The sequence below is a fragment of the Lutra lutra genome, chromosome 3 (genome assembly GCF_902655055.1).
Source record: "Lutra lutra chromosome 3, mLutLut1.2, whole genome shotgun sequence".
NCBI lineage: Eukaryota > Metazoa > Chordata > Mammalia > Carnivora > Mustelidae > Lutra > Lutra lutra.
This window is the reverse complement of record NC_062280.1, coordinates 58060330-58081821: the sequence shown is the minus strand read 5'-3', so window position 1 is coordinate 58081821 and position 21492 is coordinate 58060330. Positions and strand designations below refer to the sequence as shown.

General features: G+C 39.4%; 1 protein-coding gene across 9 annotated transcripts in view; it reads left to right on the top strand.

Annotated features, from left to right (window-relative positions):
• Window positions 1–21492, top strand: part of ITGB6 (integrin subunit beta 6) — a 144411-nt gene that overhangs the window by 66715 nt on the left and 56204 nt on the right. For all 9 annotated transcript variants that reach the window (XM_047721882.1, XM_047721885.1, XM_047721883.1 and 6 more), the window contains 3 exons: window positions 2288–2453; window positions 3698–3859; window positions 6720–6815. In XM_047721882.1, the coding sequence (XP_047577838.1) occupies window positions 2288–2453; window positions 3698–3859; window positions 6720–6815 (424 nt within the window). The remainder of the gene's footprint in view (window positions 1–2287; window positions 2454–3697; window positions 3860–6719; window positions 6816–21492) is intronic.

The window sequence follows — 21492 nt, the reverse complement described above, 5'->3', positions numbered from 1 at the left end:
GGGCGTCCCAAATTTTTGTTAGCTGAGAAAGCTGACTGCAGGTGAGGGAGAGCCAGATATGATCAAGAACATCCATTCTGGAAATGGTTTTCTTGGGACAACTTAGGCTGCTGAGTTCTTCCAACTCTCCTTGTTCTGAAGCCTGAGGATATTTGGATTATGACCTACTTTCCATGAAAGTCTACCGACGGGAAGAAAATAACTACCTTTGCAGACACCAGCATTTTGGTCCCAGGAGAGCTCCATTTCTCAGTGTAAACAAATCCATAGTCATTTTCTGATTTGTGTAGTTGATTCTCATCACTCATGGGAGTATTGCTCTACAAACTTTCCCAACACTGACTTAGCCAATGCTAAAACTGCTGCTCTGAGGGGAAACACAAGATTAGGCTCATGCAAGCCTCTGGCTATTTTTTTTTTCCAATTGATCAATATATATCTTTATTTTCTGTGTCTTTCTTTTTAAGGACAACTTAGCACGTATTGTTGATTCACTAGCATTGTGCTCACAGCCAACAACACTGTATAAGTCATTGCCAGCACAAAGCTTATTTAACAGATATATTTTCTCTATAAGGCCCATAACAGACTTCTTGCACTTGGGAACACTAGACAGCAGCACTACACTTGAGGGCCATTCTAAACAGCAAAATCACCAACAAAAAGCCCAAAAATGAAAAAAAAAAAAAAGAAAGAAAAGAAAGAAAAAGAAAAAATGCACCAAATATACCATGAAAGGACACTTGTTTATTTATAGTTTGAGAGCTGAAGCAGAACACAGAGCCTTGTTTTACCTCAGTGAACCAGGTGACTCAAATTTTTTGCCAGTCTGTGTGGGTACATGAGTGAATCAGAACATACGGAAGGTATTGATTTGGGGGTTAAAATAAATATTAGTGAGTATTGTGAAGAATGAAGACTGTATACTTCAGGAAGATGAACTTGGTGAACAGAAACCTCAGTGTGAAAGATGTTCCAGCTTTCCTGTGCTCACAAGACAGGCTCCTGAACGTAGAAAGCTGTTCTTGTAAGAGTCAACCTGCTCTCCCCAGCTGGCATAGTGGAACCACACTGAGGGCCAGTCTTTTCATCTCTGTACTCTATATACATGTTTCTCAAACATTAGAATGCATCAGGAAGATTTTAATGCATCACGGAACCCATCCCTCACATGTCTCACTCAGTAAGTCTGGAAGAGTATTCCCAGATTTTGCATTTATAACAAGTTACCATGTGATGTTTGTGTGGCTGGTCCAGAGACTGTACTTTGAGAACCTCTGCTCTATACTACTATCTCCATTGTATAAATGAACACCCAAAGCTCAGAGGGTTAAGTAACTTGTCCAAGGTCTCATCCACAACTACTAACTGGCTTTCAGAATAAGATGTGGCTGAATTCATGATCAGCTTTTTCTGTTCAACTGCAATATCTTTGGGGCAGATCTCATCCTAACATGGTGTTTCTCCCATGTGTCAACTGTTTTAAGTGGTAGTTTTATTCCTAGCCATGCCCACAACAGTCTGTTCAGTCATTGTTGAGCTGCGCTCCAGAACCAAGAGACCTGCTATGATTTAGGGGCCCCTGGCAGGCAGAGTTGGGAGTACAGGAAGGAGCAGAGTAGAAAGAAGACGGGTATCTTTCTCAATCTTGCTACAAGGTGACTCATACTTGATAACAGCTTAAGCTATCAGAATACAAAGGAATTGTTTTCATCACAGAAACTTAATGGTAGATTTTGGTTGAGAAGCACTAGAAGGTAGTGATTACACACACACACACACACACACACACACACACACACACAGGAGTGGAGAGTCTGACCTGATTATCTGTTATCTGAGCTTGAGCCAAAATAAACACACAGTAAGCACTAAGTGGTAGCTAATACGGTCAATTTGGAAGGGGTAAGTGGGAGATGCTGAAACAAGCTTAACTGGGGGACTCACAGCCAAGTTCCAGAGTCAGGCACTTGAGCAAAATCCATCTTCACTTAAGATGAAGTTGCTCGGGGCACCTGGGTGGCTCAGTGGTTAAGCCTCTGCCTTCGGCTCAGGTCATGATCCCAGAGTCCTGGGATCGAGCCCCGCATCGGGCTCTCTGCTCCACGAGGAGCTTGCTTCCTCCTCTCTCTCTCTGCCTGCCTCTCTGCCCACTTGTGATCTCTGTCTGTCAAATAAATAAAATCTTAAAAAAAAAAAAAAGATGAAGTTGCTCGGCTACTAGGTCCATTACTTGTGTGCTGTATCCATATTTCATCAAGAACATTTTTACATCTTACTTTTGCAGTAGTATTCCGTACTTCTGCTTACCTACATTTGGATTCAAGCACATTTTGCCATTGACGAATGATGCTGAAAGATTCAATGAAATTGTGAAGAATCAGAAAATTTCTGCTAATATTGACACACCAGAAGGTGGATTTGATGCAATTATGCAAGCTGCTGTGTGTAAGGTACGCTGAGGGCTAACACAAATTGCATCTCTTATCAGCAAGTCTATTTTGAAAAGTTTAGATAACTATCTTTCCTTTAATTGCCATATTTTTACATTTCTTAAAACACAAAATTTCCAAAAATTTGTAATTCAGTCATGTTGAAACAGATACTTTTTTATGTCTGACATTCAAATGATCTAATAAAATTATAGTAGTGTTGGGAAAAATTGTTTAAAACAGTAGTCATGTATGATTAATTTTCAGAGATCAAGATTAGATTAGTTTTTGAATTAACCATGGTAAAAATAAAAATCAGAGGCAGAAATTAATGAAAAAAGTAAAAATGCCTTGTATTGGTATAAACTTCTACATAAATTTAAGATTATGATTAATAAGATTAGATATCTATTGTTTTGAACCAACAAAATAGATATCAGAAGCTATGTTGTCCCTACAACAATGCAGGAGCACCACTCCTCCTTGACAATCAGGTATCCAAAGGAATGATTCCCCTTCTTCAGATGATAGCTCTTCCTGGAAAATACAAGGAAACAGACAGGGCTGAAAGTCCTGGAAGGTGGGTGGCTGGCAAGGTATTAGGGAAGGAAGGAAAAAAATAAGGTGGGATGGCCCTGCCAGGATGAGCTTTCCTCCCACTAGTTCTTGGACTAATATCAATTAAAGGGGAGAGCTCTACTAAGAAACAGACAACAGACCATCTTAGAAAGCCATATTCTGGAGGTCATATTTTGATAGGCAATTTTACCTTTGTATTACATTTATAATTTTTGGATGGTATCAGTAGAAAGAGAAAAATGTGCCTAATTTTGGGTGACATTTTAATAAAACAGGCATCCTTTAAGTCCATTATGTATTTCGTGCTTACCAGTTTTGCTTCAGCTTGGATTTGGGATAATCTATGACCTCCCTCATTCCCTCTCCTCATTTTTCAGGTACATTAAAATCTGGACAGTAAAAATAATTAACTATGTACAAGTCAAGATCAACTGGATAGTGATTATAGTGGAACTATTTTTTCTGAAGCATAAATCATCTGAAAGTGTTATCCAAGAAAAAGCAACCATCATAGAATTTCGTGTTTTTAATACATTAATAATTACCAACTTACAATAGATAAAAAAGATCAAGATAGATTAGCAATATAGTTTTCATCGTCTGAATGTATCCAATCGTAATTGATCTGCTCTCAAGAAATGCCTGCCTCTATCCCATATGACCCAAATGTTTCTTTCTCACTGTAGGAAAAGATTGGCTGGCGGAATGACTCCCTCCATCTCCTGGTCTTTGTGAGTGATGCCGATTCTCATTTTGGAATGGACAGCAAACTGGCAGGCATCGTCATTCCTAATGATGGGCTCTGTCACTTGGACAACAAGAATGAATATTCCATGTCAACTGTCTTGGTGTGTAACCTGCACTCTACATGGTTTCCAGGGTTGCATGTAGGCAAATGAAACAACACACATCAGAATAACCCACATTTGGTGAAAACAGTGCACATTTTCTGCTTTGAGATGAACAAATTCCCCTATGAGCTTCCTACGAGAACACACGTGAGGAGTGGTATGTGAGAAGTTTGGGTCTACTATGGCTTGAATGACCCCAGAACCTCCTTCATTTTTCAAAGAGCCCAAGGTCAGTAAAAAGCAGTGCAGTCAGCTCATTCTGTTCTCAAAGACAGCTCCAGAAAGGGGGGCTGAGGCCAAAACAACAATCACCTAGGAGTTTCTGTGAATGATGGGTCCCAGAGTTGTGCCCCCTAATAATATCATACTTTTAGGCACCATGGTGCTTCATGGGGAACAGCCGTCAAGTACTGCTTGGCTGGTGTTCATTCACATTTGGTTTATTTTTGTCATTTAAAATTTAAAATATTTTAAAAATGCTGGTAATATTAAAAGAGAAAAAAAAAAAGCTCTTGACTTGTGCAAAACTTTCAGAGCTCTTTGACATACATGATCACATTTGATGCTCCCCAGAACCCTGGGTATCTAATAGTCCTTGTAGGGACTGTGAGGCTTCCACACAACGTGCATGTGTTGTTCCCTCTGTCTGGAATGGCCTTCCCTCTGAGGCCGCTGAGAGACTCTTAATTATCCTTTAAAACCCAACTCAATGATGACCACTCCCAGAGAGCCCTCTTCAACCTTTGCTGAGCCCCAAAGTGATCAACCCTCCCCTTGCTCTAGTACATAGATGTCTTCTTACCCATCATTATATGGAAATGTATTTGCTTATGTTTGTCTGTCTTTCTCTACTATGCATTCCTCGGGACGAGGACTGGTGTATAATCTCTATTTCCTGCCAGCACAGTACCTGGAACACAGTGGGTTTTGACTATGTATGAAATAAAATTAAATTATGAAGCAGCAACCTGGGAAGGTCATATTATCCCCATTTAACACTTGGGAAAATATGACACAGAGAATTCAATTCTTAAAATGACAGTGCTATAGAAATGTATTTGAGAGAGAGACAGAGACAGAGAAGAGAACCCAGAATACTAATATCAGATTGGAAAAACTATTCTCTAAAAAAAGAATTCAGTGAGATATATATATATAATATATATATATATAATATATATATATGAATTTATATATATATGAATATATGAATGACATGGATCTCTTTTGTTATTTATTTTATTATTTTATTATTTATTTACTTATTTTATTACTTTTTTATTACTTTTTCTTGCAATTATTCAAATGCCCCATTAATAGACATCTTGGAAAAAGCAGGATCATAGAAGCAAAGATGACTTGTTGCTTAGTATGATCTCTCATCTAATAAATGTTCAATTCATTGTTTCTCAATAAGTTGCTACAAATGCACAGAAGTCTTGGGTTATCTTCATGCTTGCCTATAGCACTGGACTCGGTTCCAGGGGCCACTAAACTATAGGACATGGTCCCTGGTCTTGAGGAGCACACACATAATATAACTATGTGAATTAAGCCAATTGATCTCGGTCAAATAGAAAATGACACTTGTCCACTTATGAAGGGCTTCATGGTATGATCCTTGCTACATCCCCACAGCAGCTAAAAGTGCAAGAACCTGGAGATAGGAGGGGACAGCGTAGGGGGAAGTCAGGCTTAAAGGTAAAGAATTCTTGGTGTTTGGGTAGTTGAAAAAACATCTGAACATGTCAGACTCTGGAAGATTTGTATTATCTGGATTCTACCATTGTTTACCAATAAAAATCCAAATAAGATGGCAAGCATGTATTATACAGCCAGATACGCAGTTGGGTCATTTATCTGAGTATTTTAGGCAAAATTGCACTTTTCCCTCAATTTGAATCTTGGGTCTAACAAAGATATTAGACAGAATTACTCCCAGAGTGCAGAGTGTTAGTGTCCAGGAAGGATTACTTCCTCTACTTTGGCTGACTTCATGATCAACATATTCTTAGTTTCATTGTTTTTAGGCTTCTTTTTCATTTGAGCTTTCTCTTTGTACATTATCCACATATGGAGTCATACAACAGCCAAAGGTGTTGCACGGTTTTTAACTTTGGCAAGTAGAGGCCATGTTCAAAGTTGATTAATCTATGCCTACTTTATTTTTGAAAGAACTTGTATCACTTGGGAATGAATGTGTCAGTGAAAAAAAAAATACACTGTGTTTTCAGTTGTCCTGGAAAAATATGGCAGGATCCCATAAAACTGATTAGTGACATCAAAACATCAGTAAGACCAAACCCAAAACTGGTGCAGAATGTCTCAAATCAAATGGACACAGGAATTGTAGTGTATCATCCTTCAGCAAGCTGTCCTTTCCTCAGCTCTCAGCCCGCCTCATCCAATTCCAGTAGGAGTTTCTGAGCTACCTGAGTCCCCTCGGTCACATCTATCATCATCTATCCACTCCTCCCCGGACTGTAACATTCTCTACACCTTGAGCCAGCTGCCAAGCGGCACTCAGAAGAATTGTGTCTCTACCCTTGAAAATATGACACACTATAAGTCTTTAAATAAATTCCAAGTGTCCTCCTTAGAAGCAACAGACTATAACACACCACAATGCCAGGCACTGACTCTTAGGAATTAATTGGATTTACAAGATTCAGGCAACAATTATTAAACCAATTAAGTGACTATGTTAATTGTGTATTTTTAAAATTATTATTATTTTTTTTACTTGGAACCAAACCAAAATGCCAAACTCAGTATGATATCTTTGAAAGAAGCATTCCTTTCTTTATTTTACATACTTGAGTTAAGATGATACTTAAAATCTTTATGTCAATTTTAGGAATATCCAACAATTGGACAACTCATTGAGAAACTGGTGCAAAATAATGTGCTATTAATCTTTGCTGTAACCCAAGAACAAGTTCATTTATATGAGGTAAGCAAACACAATTTGGGGAATTCCTCTGGGGAGATTACTCGACGTGAAACTTTAACATGAACTCTGAGTGTTTAATGCATGGAACGCCATTAGAAAATCGTGAACACTGACAAATATACTGGACACTTGGTAAAGTGAATTCAGTTACTGTTGGCAATTTAAATTACAAACCCAGGGGTACGATGGAGAGTGGGGGACAGATATGGTAGGCCAAGAAAGAAAGAATTCGAGAATGACATGCTAAGTTGTAAAGCACCAATGAATGGAGAGCACCCACCTAACAAAAATCAGTCTGTCTTCCCTTGAACTGTTCCATCTGACCAGGAGAGGGTTAGCAGAGAATGGGAGCAGAATTGACTTCAAACTTTCAGACAGCTATAGATCAGATGCATATATGTAGAGACACAATTTCAACCATTGAGAAGAAAGAAGTTGAAAGAAAAACTTGTTAAATTGGGCCAAAATATATTTTCTCCTTCCTAGTAGCTGGATTTGCAGTTCGAGTTTGGAAACACCGGATGCAGAAAGGGAACTGTTTCCTTAGATGAGCTAATGTTCATAAACCACTGCCTAAACTGTAAAATGCATATGCAAACACAAAAGGTTTCTGTGGTTTCATGCCAGCCCATGAAAACAGTATGTCAGAATACCATGAATCAAAGTAGTAGCAAATGATTTATTGCTAAAGGATGGTTTCACAGAGAAGTAAGGAATCTCCAGCCTGGCCCCAAGAAAATGTAGAGAAAATAAGTGTACATTAAATTGTCTACATCTTCCTTCTATGCAGAAGCTTCAAATACTCCTAAGTTCAGAGTCTGATCTCCCCTTCCTTTGAAAGGACCTCTTAACTCTCTTGGTGACTTCACAGGGCTCAGGAAACTCTGAGATTATTTCACAGAAGGATTTGATTAAATGCCACTCACTGCTGAGGACAGTATAGCCCATGAGCTTGCAATGGGTTTTGTAGAAAGGATCCAGGAGGAGATCCTATCTTGCATTTTTAATGAGAGGAGGGTATTGTACTCCAGGTGAGATTGCCTTCTGCTGAAAACCAAAAAAGTCCTTGGCAATCAAGCTGCATACTCAAGGCCTTTGTTCTACTCAGGGACCATGTGGGTTCACCTGATCTGGGCATTTTTTTTTAAAGCTCTTTAGTATGTGATACTTGTTTCCAGTGGTTTTAAGTAGTAGAGCTGCAGTGAAGATTGTTAAAAAAAAAATACCCCAAATACAATAGGGAGCCTATTCTGCCTTTGATCCTTAAGGCTATAGTGAAAGGACCCCAGGGGTCACAGCACCTCCTCCTCAGCCGGTTCCTGTTTAGAAAGGACAAGAGGGTTGCGCAGAACTTTTCTTAAAAGGGGAGTCTGGGAAATACGATTGATGATCATGAACATAGTCGTCCATAACTCACTTCGGTAATAGTCTTTAAGACTCACAACTCATTTACACACCTCCTCAAAACTGCTATTAAAAAGACAGAAGAAGATGAAAAATAACCACGTGGCAAAACAGAATCTGTCGGATTTAAGTTTGTTACACTGATGATTCCCCTGTTGCAAAGGAAATGATCATTTCCAAGGAAAACACCAGATTAGAGCCTGCCTCTAATGTAACAGCAGGACATTTATTTTGCCTGCCTACTAATCTCATTACGAGGCGAATTTATGTTCTGTCATGATCTGTGGTCTTTACCATCCAGGCTCCACTAAATTCAAAAGGACATTGTCAGGGAGCCACGCAGCAGACCAGGGCAGCAGCCCACTCTATGACTCTGATGCTTTCTTTCATCATTTTATCTCTATTTTGATAGACTCATCATTTCATCTGCATTAGTGGGGGTGGATGTGGCCGCCTGGTCTAAAAATAATAACAGCGACATTGCACTTCCCTGAAGGCTTCACACAGCATGAAAATGCTGATCTCTTGTTTTATTGATAATGAAAACTGAAAATAAACCAATAATGGCTTGTGTTGCATTTCCATTTAAATCTCTTAGAAGGAGCCCTATATGAGCAGGAGCCCCATGCAACCTGATGTTTGGATAGCTGGCGATAGAAGGAACATATCTACTAAAGAATCAGTGAAAAATAAAATCAGCAGTAGTATAATAAAGCAGCTAAGTTGTTGGGTCTATGGAAATTCCAGAAGGCAATTTGCTTGGCCCGGCTCTGTGTTGAGCACAGTTATGTGCATACAGTCCAGGCAGGGGATGGCTCTGATTCAATGGTGGCCCCTCTTGCAGTAAATACGATTTATGTCGCCCATTCATAGAATGCAGGAAAAATCACTGGTTTTGGTTTTGGGTTGATTTTTTTTGTTTTTGTTCTTTGAGAGGGGGGTAACTTTGCTAAAGATGCTCTGGACTGTCCAGATATGTAGTGTTGCTGTTCTTTGTGGTAACAAAGAAGAACGAACAATGGAAAGCATAAAGTAAGCAGTTTTGCTGTCAGTTCACTATGACTGCAACGTGCACCCCAGACTCCAGCAAACAGATGATTTTGAACAAACTTATTATTATGAATAGATGCCTGTTTGTCCAATTACAGGGTCCAAAAGATAATGATAGATAATAGACCGAGCAGTAGGTAGTATATTACATTCTAGTGCTAAACACCATTTTGAATCAGGATTCAATTACCCAAGCTTAAAAAAAAAAATTTATCTTCTCTGCTGCTTTCAAATGTGTACTGTTAATTTACATTAAGATAGTATCAGGCTGCTAAAGCCCAATTGTCTAATTTGACTAGTCTTTTCTTCCTAGTGAGATATTGAGATAAAAAGCAATTAAATTAGCTTTCTTAACTACGTTGTCAAATCATATTATTAATCACCTGGGATTTGTTGCAAGACTTGGAAAAATTCTAATCTTTCAAAATGTCTACATCTGGCTGGAAAAGATGAGTTTTGTGAAGTTAATAATGATAATTATTATATAACCTAGTATTTACAACATAATGTTGAAACTTTAGAAAGTAAACAAGACATTGGTAAGGAACACCTCCAGTTTTGACGCTAACATCTATGACTGCTAATTGATGTCCCTATGGTTATTAGGACAGAGTGATGTATCTAAATCACAGGGACAGGGGACCCATGCTGGTTTTAATACCTCCAAAGGGTCCTTTCCTCTGGAGGTGAAACACCTTCAACGATTGCCTGTTTGAGGAGAATGGTGGGTTTTGCTCATCTTTCTGTTTAGGCTATTTCTTGGTGTCAGTAGATTTTCATCTTTTGTCAAATTGGGTCAAAGTTCCTAAATAGTAACTTGGAGATTTATGTGACAAATACCTGTCAAAGTTGAGGGACCCCATGTACAAGAGCAGGGAGAAGGGTGCCTGACCATTGCTACAATCTTCTGCAGTCCTGGCCATCCCCTCCCCAACCCCTTCCACCTTGGACTCAGATGGCACCAGGGGACAGAAACTCTCTGCCATCACCCTTGGGACTAACCTGTTGGATAAGCTTAAGAGCCTTCTTGCTCGGTTCGTAAAAGGAAAAACCCTGAACAAGTAACCCCATTTGACGATCACTGTTATCTAAGAACAAGCATAAAGAGTAGCCACAACATGCTATGAGCCTGATGTTTTTGTGTGGTTTGTGAATATCATCTATCACATACAAGTTTCAGTTTTTTTAGGAATCAAAAACTAACTTTTTTTTTCACCTCTTCTTTCCTTTTTTGCTCATCTTTTGAGCTTTTCACTGAAGCAAGAGAGTTGAAAGGAGAAAGAGAATTAGAGAGGGAGATAAAACAAAAATCGGACCCTTTAAAACAAAAATTGGACCCTTTTGCTGTCTGTTAGCCTGTTCTATTATTGTTTTGTTTTATAATGTTCACTACCAGAAAAGATCAAAACAGTTTTGCTCTGATGAAAACCCCCTTTTCTCTGGCTTCAATTTTGACAAAATAAAAGGACTGGACCAGATGACCTCCAGCTTTAGTAGTCAGAGACTCTAAACCTGGTGGAGGTAAATCACCATGAATTCCAATGATCTACACACCAAGTTCAGGGAACCAAAATATAGCTAATTTCAGGGCATGGACAAAAACGTTCATTCTATCCCCCATCCTGTAACAAAGTATTCCAAATTTATGCTCTTAGTTGATATAAAATCATCTAAGAATAAAAAGAGAAATTCTGGATTATGAGAAATCCCCACAGAGTTAACAAATTACTCTTAAGTCAAGTGTAATGGAAAAGGATTTTGACTTCTCTTTAATTGATGGTATCTGGGAATAAAGACTGAGGAGAGCTAGCCTACGCTTTCCTCATTAATGAAAACAGCTTGTAGAGAGGGAGGATTTGGAAATAAAACTCATGTCCTCATATTATCAGGGCAAAGTTGTTAGAAGCATTTTCCACACTAATTAATAAATCACAACCGTGAAAAGTCACCACTAGTTATCCTGAGTTTACACATAGTACTTCTAAAGAACTCAAAGGCTCATAAATCAGAAAATAAACACACAGGGTAAAAAAAAATTTAAAGATACAGATTTAAAGTAAGGTTTTAACGAGATGTCCTATTAGGCCGAACCTTAGACAAATACAAAATGGAATTTTTTTAAGTTTTATTGATTTAAGTAATCTCTATACACAATGTGGGGCTCAAACTCCTGACCTTAAGATCAAGAGTCGCATGTTCTTCCCACTGAGCCAGACAGGTGTCCCCTAGAATAGAACTTCAACACAAAGCCTAATTGTTTCAAAAATGTACACACCACCCAGAATGTCTAGCATATCTTTAGAACCAATATGTTATTGATAGCAGCCATTTATTTATTCATCGAATATTTCATGAGAACCTCCCTTGGACCAGGCCACGCTTTCTAACTACAGAGGAGGGTAAGACAGAGTGACTGCCTTAAGAAGTCTCACAGAGCATTAACAGACTTGTAGACCAATAATTTGCCTAAATAACAGGATGAGGGCATTTTAGAGGTTGTGTTCTGGACAGACATCCCAAGGCAGAGTTTTGCTGTGGGGTCAGAGTTTTCATATCTGTCAATGTTTTTACTTTTTTCTACTCACCGTCTTTGTTAGGAGGGGCAGCAAATTAATTGCCTATTGTAAAACTAGCTTTGATGCTAACAGTATGATAGCATTGGACTAAGCCCTTCACCTTATAACAATGGAAACTGAGAGCCAAAGATGTCATGCAGCTATGACTATGAGAATAATAGGGATGGGATGGTCTGCTGAGGGCTTAGCTTAGGGTGGTAAGCTTAGGGTTAAGCATTTTAACTCATTTTATCATTTAACCTGCATGTTATGGACGCAAAATAAACCCAGTTAAAATAAAAAATAAAAATTAAACCAAATAAAATAAATTAAAATGAAATAAGTAATAAAAGAACTCAAAACAAGTCGCCTGTGAAAGCCAGGATTTGAACCAAGGCACGTTGAGTCTATAGTCTTCAATCACTGAGTTAAGTTGCACTGGAACCTTGGCTGCTGTCCTGAAAGAGCCTGCCAATCCCTAACTACTAGACAACCAGAGAAGCAGCCTTGTCAACAAAGTAACCAACTGTGAAAGTCAATGAGCAGTAAAAGCAGTAAAATCCTAAGGGTAGAGCAGAGCAGTGTCACAGATGGAGAGAGGAGTACATAGAATTCTTAAAAATGGCCGAGTCCTTAAAAACCAGTGCATACTTCAACTCGGTCCTTGACTGTTTCTGTTAATTTAGATGAATACAGCAATTTTACAATTTGTGGACTTGAAAAAAAAGGAGACATTGGGATTCTGACTTAACGGGCTATTTAAGTTGAGTGGTAAGAACAGGTGACACAGCTAGGACACATCATGCCATTGGCCAACATATCCTCAACAGCTACTCTCTGTAGTACTCACTATCTGCAGTTCCAGCCAAAAGAGGAAAAGGGGGCACACGGTTCAACAACGACTACAGGCTTTGTTATGATTCTACAGTTCAAACACACAGAAAGATAGATTCATATAACGACATCCACATGCCTACTACCCAACTGTCTCAAATCTTAACATTTTGCCACTATATTTGCTTCAGATTTTTTAAGGAAATAAGACATTCCAGATATGGTTGCCTCCTGGGTACCTGTACAACGCTAGCCCTATCCTCCTCTTTTCTTCCATAGAATTAATCAGTTCCCTGAACTTAGTGTTTATCATGCCCGTGTTTATTTTATGTACCATAAAAAAAATCTATAGATCCATAAATAATTACATAATTTTGGCTTACAAGTTTAATTTCATGCTGTACCTATTATTTCTGCAATTTGCTTTTCAGCTCAATGTTATGTTTTTGGGGGTGGTTATAATAGTAAAATACACATAGCATAAAATTTACCATTTTAACCATGTTAACATATGCAGTGCTGTGACATTAAGTACATTCACATTGTGGTGCTTGATGTTATGTTTTTGAGGCTTATCCACAGAGATACGTGTACCTCTGGTGTACTCTGTTCCAATGCCATGCACAGTGTATTGAGTGTGTGCACTGCGGTATGCTCATTCTGCAACTGACAACATCAGATTGTTTCCAGTTGTGCAGCATTACAAAGGTTGTGGCCATGCACATCCTCACACATGTGTTCTCCATTGACGACCAGTTGTGCAGCATTACAAAGGTTGTGGCCATGCACATCCTCACACATGTGTTCTTCATTGACGATCCATGTCTAGAACTCAAGTCCTTGGCTCACAGGAAATGGCATCTGCAAGTCTCCTAAGTGTGTCCAAACTGCTTCCAAAGTGTCTGTATCAATTAATCTACCAACTCTGTGGGAGTGTGGTCAAACCAGGAAACAAAAAACACCACACACTTTAAGTTACTTTTCTTCCAACGACAAAATCAATCCATGTTAGTTGCCAAAAAAAGAACAGGGGGAAGGTGGATACAGAAAAGCACAAAGAAAATAAAGATCACTCATAAACTCATCACTTAGACACAGCTAACCATTCTTGACATTTTAAAATAACTCTTCTCTTTTTTTGCATGTATTTACATAGTTTAACATAATTGGCATCATACTATACATATTAAGTATATTCAGATTTTTTGAATGAATTTATACATTTATAGTCTTATAAAAGCATGAAAATTAAATTGTATTTAGTTGTATGTCAAACAATCACTTTTACTGACAAGAATCACATTAGATGAAATCAAGGGCATTCTACAGTATTCCAAATTTGTGGTTGCTATACTTACAGGGTGTCTGCTTTAAAATAAAAGCAAACTTGCTCCCAGGCACCTGGGTAGCTTAGTCAGCTTAGTCGGTTAAGCCTCCAGCCTCTGACTCTTAGTTTTGACTCAGGTCATGATCTCGTGGTCGTGGGATGGATCCCTGCATTGGGCTCCAGCACTCAGCACTAAGTCTGCTTCACATTCTTTCTCCCACTCCCTCTCCCTCCCCTTCTGTCCCTCTCTCTCTGTGCTCCCTCTCTCAAATAAATAAATAAATAAAATCTTAAAAAGCAAAAACAAACAAACAAAAAAACACCTTGTTCCCTTCCCACCAGCAGCCCCAGAACATCCACAATTACTATATTTTTATATTAACTACCAGGTCGCTTTTTCACATATTTGAATGATACTTAGTTATTTTTTATATATTCATGTAATAACCTTAATAGGACTAGCAAATTATTTCTAGTATTCTTTTTCTAATCCCCAAAAGTGCCCTTTTGATGAGGACTCCAACATCTGTGAAACAAACTGTTTCTTCAAAGGCACCCCTCTCTACCACAAAGTGCTCAAAGCTCTGTTAAGGGTTCCACTCTATGCTTTCTCGGAGCCTCACAGAATTCTTATTTAACTCAGTTACCCATTTATACCCTGAAGCCTACCTACAGCAACACTTGGCCACTCTGTCCATGCCTGCAAGGTTGGCCCAAATTACAGTGATGCTTAAAGGAAGCTCACCTTGGCTTGGATCATCAGACAGGAGTTTAACTACAACCAAGCATTCTTCACATGGTGTAGCCTTTTACAGATTACATAGAGCATCAGGGTGCAAGGACAAGTTAAACTTACAGGCCCTGAGCATAGAAAAATTTAGGAGTATTGTGCATTTTAATTTTATGCCTAATGACCTAAAAGAGCCAAAAATATGCTACAAGAGGTAACTACTAATTACAATATAGTTCAATATTTTCTTGCCCTTGTGGTATTGAATCTTCAAAAAGTAGACAGAAAATTCTCAAAGGAGAACATTTTGTTGAGCTTGAACATTTTGGGCATATTTTATTCACTTATTCAGAAGTCCACATACTTTTTCTATAAGGTTGCCAGATTTAGCACATAAAAATACAGGATATTCTATTTGAATTTCAAATAAACAAAAATAATTTTTCTTAGTATTATTATGTTCCATGACATATTTGAGACCCACACTAAAAACTTTGTAAATATTACTAAAAAATGGAAAAGAATAGTGTGTGACAAAGGAAAAAATAAAAGAGGAGAGTGTAAGACTTTCTTCTATAGGCTTTTCAGGGAAGACCCCTTTTATAAGGTGATTATAAGCAACCTAAAGGTTAAGGAGTTTTCAAGAGGAGAAGGCATGTGCAAAGGCCCAAGGCAGCAAAGGACTCAGTGCTCAATGTGTTTGAGAAACTGAAAAAAGGCTAGTCGGCCTGATGTAAGCTAGGATAGAAGAAGATGCAGTGGAAAAGGTAGGCTACAGCTAGATACCTCAGTCTTAAAGGCCTAGAGAAGTAAGCATGGTGTTATTCCATGGGCATCATGCATTCCAAAACATCACTTTTTTTTCTTGATTAGAAAATAGATATCACAGGTACCTGACCAACTAAGGACCCCTTATGAATTATGGGTGTACAAGGTTTTTTATTTTATTTTATTTTATTTTATTTATTTATTTATAGAGAGATTGAGAGCACGAGCAAGGGGAGGGGCAAAGGGGGAGGGAGAAAGGGTCTGAAGCAGACTCCTCACCAAGCATGGAGCCCAACGCAGGGCTCAAACCCATGACTCCAAGATAGTGACCTGAGTCAAAACCAAGGCTTAATTGACAGAGCTACCCAGGCACCCGTGGGTACATAGGTTTAAAAACATAGCAAACTTATTTTCCAGATTGTCACAACCCTTCCTGGAAGCATCCATTTGGCAACAAGAAGGATGTGGACGGACTATTCTATAATGGATATTCTTAAACTTTGGTGCTCATTAAAATCACCTAGGAAGCTTTCTAAAAAATCCAGTACCCAGGCCAATCCCTGATCTGATTAATTCAGTATCTCTAAGGCTAAGACCCAGGCGTCATTGTTGCTTTTTTTCTTTTCTTTTGTTTTGTTTTGGTTTTGGTTTTGGTTTTAAGTTCCTCAGGTGTCTCGAATCACTCAGGGAGTTTATTGAAACACCAGCTCTGATTCAGGTATAGGATGGGGTCTGAGTTTTTGCATTTCAACTTTTTAAAAAAAGTTGAGGTATAATGGACATATTTCATTAGTTTTAGTTGTACAACAAATGATTCAGTATTTGTATACACTCAAAATGATCACCATGATAAATTTAATTAACATCCATCACCATACATACTTCCAAAAATGTTTTCTTGTGATGAGAACTTTCAAGATTTGCTGTCTTAGCACCTTTCAAATATGTAATACAGTATTGTTAACCGTAGTTGTCATGCTACACATTATATCCCCATGATTTATTTATTTTAAAACTGGAAGTTTTACTTTTTGACTCCCCTTAACCATTTCATCCCCCCACCATCCCCTCTTTCCTCTGGAAACTATCAGTATGTTCTCTGTATCTGTGAGCTTGGCATTTTTGTTAGTTGTTTTATTTTGATTTAATTGAATCATATGGTATTTGTCTTTCTCTGTCAAACTTATTTTACTTAGATTTTACTTAGCATAACGCCTTCAAGGTCTAGCAATATTGCTGCAAATGCAAGATCTCTTTCTTTTTATGGCCAAGTAATATTCCACTGTGTGTGTGTGTGTGTGTGTGTGTGTGTGTGTGTACCACTCTTCTCTATCCATTCATCTATGGGTGGGCACTTAGGTTGTTTCCATATCTTGGTTATTATAAATAATCCTGTAGTAAACATGAAGGTGCATATATCTTTTTTGAATTAGTGTTTTCATTTTCTTTGAATAAACACCCAGAAGTAGAATTGCTGGATTATATGGTAGAAATAAACCCACACATATATACTCAATTAATCTACCACAAAGGAGGCAAAAATATACAATGTCCCTTCAAGTTCTCTTCAAGAAAGGATGTTGGGGGACACCTGGGTGGCTCAGTTGGTTAAGCAGCTGCCTTCAGCTCAGGTCATGATCCCAGCGTCCTGGGATCGAGTCCCACATCGGGCTCCTTGCTCGGCAGGGAGCCTGCTTCTCCCTCTGCCTCTGCCTGCCATTCTGTCTGCCTGTGCTCGCTCTCTCTCCCTCTCTCTCTCTGACAAATAAATAAATAAAATCTTAAAAAAAAAAAAAAGAAAGGATGTTGGGAAAACTGGACGGCCACCTGCAAAATAATGAAACCAGGCTACTGTCTTCTACTACACACAAAAATTAACTCAAAATGGAATCAAGACTTAAATGTAAGACCTAAAGCTATAAAACTCCTAGAAGAAAACATAGGTGGTAAGCTCCTTGATGTTGGTCTTGGCACTGATTTTTTGGATCCAACTCTAAAAGCAAAGGCAACAAACAAAAACAAAACTAAACAAGTGGAACTACAAGAAACTAAAAAGCTTCTGCACAAAAAAGGAAATGATCAACAAAATGAAAAGGCAACCTACTGAAAGAGAGAAAATATTTGCAAATCATATATCCAGTAAGGGGTTAATGTCTAAAATATATAAAGAATTCACACAAGTCAATAACAAAACAAAAACAAAACCCCAAAACCCTAAACGATCCAATTTTTAAAAAAATATTTTATTTATTTGACAGACAGAGATCACAAGTAGGCAGAGGCAGGCAGAGAGAGAAGGGGAAGCAGGCTCCCCACTGAGCAGAGAGCCTGATGTGGGGCTCCATCCCAGGACCCCTGGATCACAACCTGAGCCAAAGGCAGAGGCTTTAACCCACTGAGCCACCCAGGAGCCCCAACAATCCAATTAAAAAAAAAAAAAATGGGCGGAAGACCTGAATAGACACTTCTCCAAAGAAGACGTGCAGATGGCCAACAGGCACATGGAAAGATCCTTAACATCACTCATCATCAGAAAAATGCAAATCATAACCACAGTGAGATATCTGCTCACACCTGTTAGAATGGCTATCATTGAAAAGACAAGAAGTAACAAGTGTTGGTGAGGATGTGGAGGAAAGGGAACCCTCTTGCACTGTTGGTGGAAATGTAAATTGATTCAGCCACTATGGAAAGCCATATGGAGGGTCCTCAACAAGTTAAAAATGAGTTTTTGCATTTCTCACAATTTTCCAGATGCTGCTGCTGCTCCTGGCCAACCCACCACACTTGTAGTAACAAGGGCTGATACCCCTTTAGAAGTCCCTGTATATATTCCTGATTTCTCTTTGTTGGTCCCCTTCATTGTGCTTCTCCTAGTCATCTTTCAAAGTTTTATTACCTGCCGTTTGGTCTGCAAAGCACATAAGCTGCTACGGAACCCAACATTGCTTCCCATTTTAAAACAGCTCTGAAGCTTTGGGACTTGCATTTGCCAGCAAAGGTCTGCAATCCCTCTCGAAGAGCAGGGTGATCTTATTAAGGGATGATCTGAAGTCTCCTCAGCAACAAATAGTCAGGGTAGCCTCTTTGTTCTCTAAGTCTCCGTTCTCCAATGCCTCTGTGTGCATTTGTTTGTCTCAGCACAGTCATGCACGGTGGGTCCATTCGTCTTCCCTTATCACTCTGTCACTGTTGCCGAGCACTCTCGTTCAGCTGCGTGCTACGGCTCCTTGGCTGACAAGATAATTACATCCCAGGGCAGACTGAGAGAAAGACAGGTAGTGCTCAAAAGTTCCGAAGCCGACTACCTAGTCATTGCTGGTGCAGACTTCAAGATCAAGCACCTGATCTAATTAGTACACTCCCTTTGCTGCCTGCCTGACTGTGGAATGCTGACAATTGAAAGCCTGAAGGCAAAGCAGATAGCATGAAACCCAGAGACAGACATTCATGCTAACTTGTGCCAGAAACAATTACATATTCTTTTTGGAATCTTGGGTGTCCTAGTAACACAGTCAAGCCTGGGGGTAAACTTTTGCATAATACTGGGAGCCCTGCATTTACCGATAATGAACAAGAGAAATGAGCAGAATAAAATCCCACAAGAATGAAAGACCTCACCAGAAGAAAACCTTCTGATTGCCTTCAGAAGGACTTATTTCAGCAAACCCAGCCCGTCACTAGCTCTGGAAGAAGCATACTGCTCAACAAAGCAAAGCATCACCAGCAAAGAGCTGTTTTCCTTTGACCAGATAAATAGCACAATACGGCCCCCCGGGACCAAAAAAAAAAAAAAAAAAAAAATTGCTTCTATGCTTTTGCTACTTGCTACATTTCTTTCAAGATGTAGCCTTTCCATTTGAAAGTGATTATAGCCACAACCCTTTTTCTTCCTTTCTTTTTGCTTCAGGTAAGAAAATGTTTTGGGGTGCCTGGGTGGCTCAGTGGGTTAAGCCACTACTTTCAACTCGGGTCATGATTCCAGAGTCCTGGGATCGAGCCCCACATAGGGTTCCCTGTTCAGTAGGAAGCCTGCTTCTCCCTCTCCCACTCCTCCTACTTGTGTTCCCTCTCTCACTGTGTCTTTCTCTCTGTCAAATAAATATATAAAATCTTAAAAAAAAAATTTAAAGAAAATGTTCTATATTCTCTAACCCACTATATATATCAATACAAGGCATTATTATCGTAACTTTCTTTTTTTTTAAGATTGTAAATTTTGTGTTATGTGTTTTTTTTTAATTTTATTTTTATAAACATATAATATATTTTTATCCCCAGGGGTACAGGTCTGTGAATCACCAGGTTTACACACTTCACAGCACTCACCATAGCACATACCCTTCCCAATGTCCATAACCCCACCCCCCCCCTCCCAACCCCCCTCCCCCCATCAACCCTCAGTTTGTTTTGTGAGATTAAGAGTCACTTATGGTTTGTCTCCCTCCCAACCCCATCTTGTTTCATTTACTCTTCTCCTACCCCCTTAACCCCCCATGTTGCATCTCCTCTCCCTCATATCAGGGAGATCATATGATAGTTGTCTTTCTCCGATTGACTTATTTCGCTAAGCATGATACCCTCTAGTTCCATCCACGTCGTCGCAAATGGCAAGATTTCATTTCTTTTGATGGCTGCATAGTATTCCATTGTGTATATATACCACATCTTCTTTATCCATTCATCTGTTGATGTACATCTAGGTTCTTTCCATATTATCGTAACTTTCTAATAAGCCTCACCATTGATGGCAGTTGGCATTTGCGCCAGTTCCTGCCATGGCCCGGCAAGGGCCTGGGGGAGCAGAATGAGCACTAGCTTTGGAGTCAAGATCTGTTTCTAACCACTTATTAGCTCTGTGATCCTGCAAGGTACTCCCTTCTCCAACCAAAACTAAGGGTTTAAGGGTTAAACAAGTCAAAAGAACCCTAGCAGACTGCAGGGGGTTGATTTGTATCCCCACAAAAGATATGTTGACATACTAACCCCTAGTACCTCAGAGTATGGTGTTATTTGGAAAAAGGGCAATGCAGATGTCATTAGTTAAGATGTGGTTGTACTTGAGCAGGGTAGATCCTTAATCCAACATGAGTGGTGTGCTTATAAGGAGAGAAGAGGCCCAGAGCTGAAGACCTAGAAAAGAGAACACTATGTGAGGATGGAGGTAAAAACTCAAGGGAATGCATCTTCAAGTCCAGGACCATCAAGGACTGCCAGCAACCACCAGAAGCTAGGAAGAGGCGAGCACAGATTTCAAAGGAAGTGTGTACCCTGTTGACACCTTGATCTTGGACTTCTGGCCTCTAAAACTGTGAGATAACAAATTTCTGTTGGGTTAAGCCACCCACTTAGATATAGCAGCCCTGTGGACCTAATACATTCAGTGAATTTAGACTTACTTGTTAACATCTCTCAGGCTCACCGATGACATCACCAGACCAGAACCATCATTGCCAGGCACTTTCCGTCAGTGGCCTGGCTAAGGGATCTGGTTCTGGAGCAGAGTAGAGAATACCAGAGCAGATGAATCCAGCTCTTTCTAAGCTGGATGTCCTCGGGCAAGCGAACTAAATTCTCGGGGCTTCAATATCTTGGCAGTAAAACAGAGATAATAAGGGTACCTGAATAAAAGTGCTTGTGGGAAGAATGAAAGAGATGGAACTACCAAGTACCACAAATCTTAACTCTAGTTCTTCTTTCCCAGATGATGGTGGGCTACAGGCGAGCTCCAGGCCCCTTTAGGACAATCCACATTATGGGCTCATTGTACCAGAACAAAGAACTATATGAAACTAAGGACCTAAAGAGCAAGGTTATCCTGTCCTATGAATTTCTGTTACTTCCGCAAGGCTGCCCAGAGTGCCCACAATAACAGATGCTCCAGAATCCCTGGGTTCCTGAGGATATAGGTGTCCAAAGGCAGGAGGTGCATGGGGAGGCCAGGAGGCTGGTGAGGACCTCTCCATCCCATTGTGAGGTCCCTTGAATTGGTGAATGGAGATCGTGAGG